At 31.0% G+C, this 3,479-nt stretch overlaps 1 protein-coding gene across 1 annotated transcript; it reads right to left on the bottom strand.

The window, feature by feature from the left end:
- Window positions 1–242: 242 nt before the first annotated feature.
- On the bottom strand, window positions 243–2,204 carry LOC148612393 (uncharacterized). Its single transcript, XM_088593779.1, has one exon. The coding sequence runs from the start codon at window positions 2,146–2,148 to the stop codon at window positions 1,366–1,368; it is 783 nt and encodes a 260-aa protein (XP_088449905.1). The 5' UTR covers window positions 2,149–2,204; the 3' UTR covers window positions 243–1,365.
- Window positions 2,205–3,479: the final 1,275 nt, after the last annotated feature.

Here is a 3,479-nt window from a genome sequence, read left to right as displayed (position 1 = left end):
TGTTTCTTGTGATAACTTTCCTTTTTAAATGTCTTCACAAAATTGTTTTCTGAAGTATTTTTATTGCTAATGATTTAAAATTCTTTCTCAGAACAAGAAAAAATTCAAACGAATGAAATATTTTCTTGTTTTGCGGAGATACATTATGTAGACGACACGTGAGATTTTCACATGAGAGATAAAAACAAAAGATTAAATCTGTTTTTATATTTACCTTGACAGTAAAAACTGTTAAACTTCAGTAAAAGGCAAAACACATTTATTAATGTAGTTAAGTACAACTATACGAAACCTCTAGTTTCCAATAAAGTTATTCTGGGATATAACTAAGATTTGAAAAGCTGCTTAAAAAAAGGGGGCGAACGACCATTTCTATTAATTCGGGTCAATCTATAACATATCTAGATCTAGAACCTAGCGTGCAGTGTGTATTTTAAAAATTGTTACAAATTCATACATGCATGTTCTCTTAAAATCACCTGTTTGCTCTCTTTGAATTTGTTTTAAAGAAATCAAAGCATCTTAGACTAACTAAATTAGAAAAAAAAAACAGTTCAAAAACGCATTAGCAATAACAAATAGATATTTGGAGGCATAAATAAACAAAACAAAGCAAAAACAGTGAGCAAAAAAAAAACCTCAACAAACAAAGGGAAAATAGAATTATGAACTACAAACTATACACAGAAATTATGTAAAATCTCAAAGTTGTCATTTAATTTCTAGCATTTATGAAGGATTTATCAGAACAAGAAGAAATTTTAATTACTTCCATAGCTAAACAGGACAACCAAGTGTCAGTTTTTATCTGCAAAAAGTACATAAAGTAACAAGTTACGACAGAAATACAATAAACGTAGAAAGTGAGTATTAAAAGAAAATCCTACGAGCATTAACATCTCACCTGTTCACAATACATGTATAATGCAAATATAAACTGGGCATATTTAAATAGAAAATTTCAGACAATAAAATGCATATATAATACAATTAAGGACTCCCGCACCCCCAATAAATAAATACAGAAATATTCTTGTAAAGAAAAATCACACAATATTGACTCATTGAAGATTTTTATTGTAATGAAGAAACAATTGTCCATTATTTTGTTGTAAAACAGCCATGTCAGCAACATATTTTTCCCGAAAAGATATAAACAAAGAAAAATAACAATATTCATAATTTATAATATAAATTCAAAAGATGAATTAGATAAAGTTTTTGATTTTTTTTACTTTCAGAGAAAAAGATAACTGCAAAATTTATGACAACGACGGACACTGGTGATGGCGATCGTATAAAGTTAAGGCTTAAGCCGATTAGCTTTTATCTAAAACTTGTGAATTTTAGCCAATTTAAAGTTCATTACTTCCCCTGGATTGTTTTAATCAGCTGTTCTACTTCTTCTTTATCGTCCTTTTGGTATCTCGATAGATAAACCGGATTAAAATCAACCAATTCGAAATTAGTGGCTTCTTCTTTCCCGCCTAAGTTTCGTTCCCATCGACTTGCGACCATATCGATCAAGCTTTCTTCTAGAGTTGCTTTTGACATTTTTTCCGGGTCATGGTATTGTGGGTGGTGGGATTCGTATTTGTAATGATCTTTCAATGCTTCTTTCCATGTATCATTGTCTATATTGTGTACCCAGCGAGCTGTGTAGCCCACAGCTTGTGTAAGGTGGTATTTGGTTCTATCGTGTCTTTCAACATCCTCATCTGTCATATTGGGAACAAACTCTTTTAACCTATTGTATGCTTTCTTGACGAATCCCTTGTGTGAATCAGTTTGATCATAATGCATTTCCATATTAAATGGCTTTTTAAATAAAAGTTTGTAATACTTGCTATCTGTATTTCTCTCTAGAATGTCTCTCTCGGCAATTTTCTTCTCGTCTTCTGTCCATATCGAGTTATAAATGAAGCAAATGGTATTAACGGTTGCTTTCAAGCTTCCTTCTTCAGCAAACTTCAAAACTTTGCTCTCATTTTCGACATTTACACAAGACCGCACTAAATCCATATCTAATTCATCACCCATTTTTGTACGAGACAAATCGAAAGTAGCTATATATAGTCCTTTAAAAAGAGAAAACACCAGATCAATAACACGTCTCTGGGTCTTAAACCATGACAATTCAATCTGCATATATACCTAAAGATTGAGAATTTACAAGGACTTACTACTTGTGAATGTCGCCCCTCGTTAACTACCTACTGGTTGTGGGGATTTCTCACTTCACTGGGAATTTACAGATATGCACATAAAGTTTAAAATAGATCTGGCGGTCGACCTAGTTTTCGGATATTTCTGCGGATATTAAAAATCTATAACATTTTGAACTTCTGCGGAAGCCTTACTCAATCATTTTCTAGGGATGAGAAAGCCAAAATTGAAATTGTTTATGTGAATTAAGTGAAGTTGTTAAATTGGGTATAATGTAGAACTACTGTAATTTTCTTCCTGTTTCGTTCACAATAAGATTAAATAATGTTCGTTCACCTTTATTACCAATATATAAAACGTTACTGAAAACCATTATCATCCAATTAATGTTTGGTGTAGCACTTTTTAACTTTTAATTTGTTTTAATTTGTACTAACAAGTATGTATGAGTCTAAATAGGGTGCAGCATAAAATTAATTGTGATGAGAAGTTACGACTCTTTCTCACATCTTGAGTGGATTATTATAAGGCGTTGTACACGTTTGATCCTTTTGAAATTGAATCATATTTGTTTCTGTCAATGGTTGAGTAAAATAAAATGTTTGCTCAAATTTGGAATAGTTTTAATATTTTTTTCCAAAATAATCCCAGTCCCTTCTTTCAGTATAAAAATGGTCGTTGCCTTAACATTACAATATGTAAGTGATCCACAAGGTTAAATCTTTTTCTCAGTTGTTGTTTACTTCAACTCATTCAGTTATTATTGCACGTTGAAAACTTTGAAATTTGGTACCGCGTTGAACAGTAGTATACTCATTCTTCTCAGTCTTTCATTTTCGTTTAAATAAAATTATTTTTGACATGTATCATCATATTAGTGTGGAGTCCATTTCATTTTTTGAAGCATTCTGTTTACCACAGTATATTGGTATGTGGAACAGCGAAACGGAAACTTTAGCTAACACATGTAACTGAAGCTGATTTAAACTCTAAATTATTACAGTTATACGACTTTTTTTCAATTATATGGCGTGTCTATAACTAATTATCTATATTTTTACTTGATTATTTCCAAACACAAAAGGTGAAAAAACTTTTAAAACATATCTATTTTCTTTATGTAAAATTTCTATTACCTTATGTCGCGAATTTCTGATTTTTCAATTGATCATTTTGAAATTTCCTGAAGCTTTTATGCATACTTACGAAAACATCTACAGGAAAATGGTACAAGGAAGTTGGTATAAAAACTTAGTTGTGTGATACATGTACTTCCTCTTAGAATTTCCCGCTTAATTCTAAGAGTTTTACGT

The sequence above is a fragment of the Perna viridis genome, chromosome 7, assembly GCF_037379345.1.
Source record: "Perna viridis isolate PV_CMFRI_1.1 ecotype Kerala chromosome 7, ASM3737934v1, whole genome shotgun sequence".
Taxonomy (NCBI): domain Eukaryota; kingdom Metazoa; phylum Mollusca; class Bivalvia; order Mytilida; family Mytilidae; genus Perna; species Perna viridis.
Note: the sequence above shows the minus strand (reverse complement) of the source record. Positions and strands in the feature narration are given on the sequence as shown.

Coding starts and splice junctions, on each gene's coding strand:
- LOC148612393 (XM_088593779.1), bottom strand. CDS start 2,148: ATGCAGATTGAATTGTCATGGTTTAAGACCCAGAGACGTGTTATTGAT.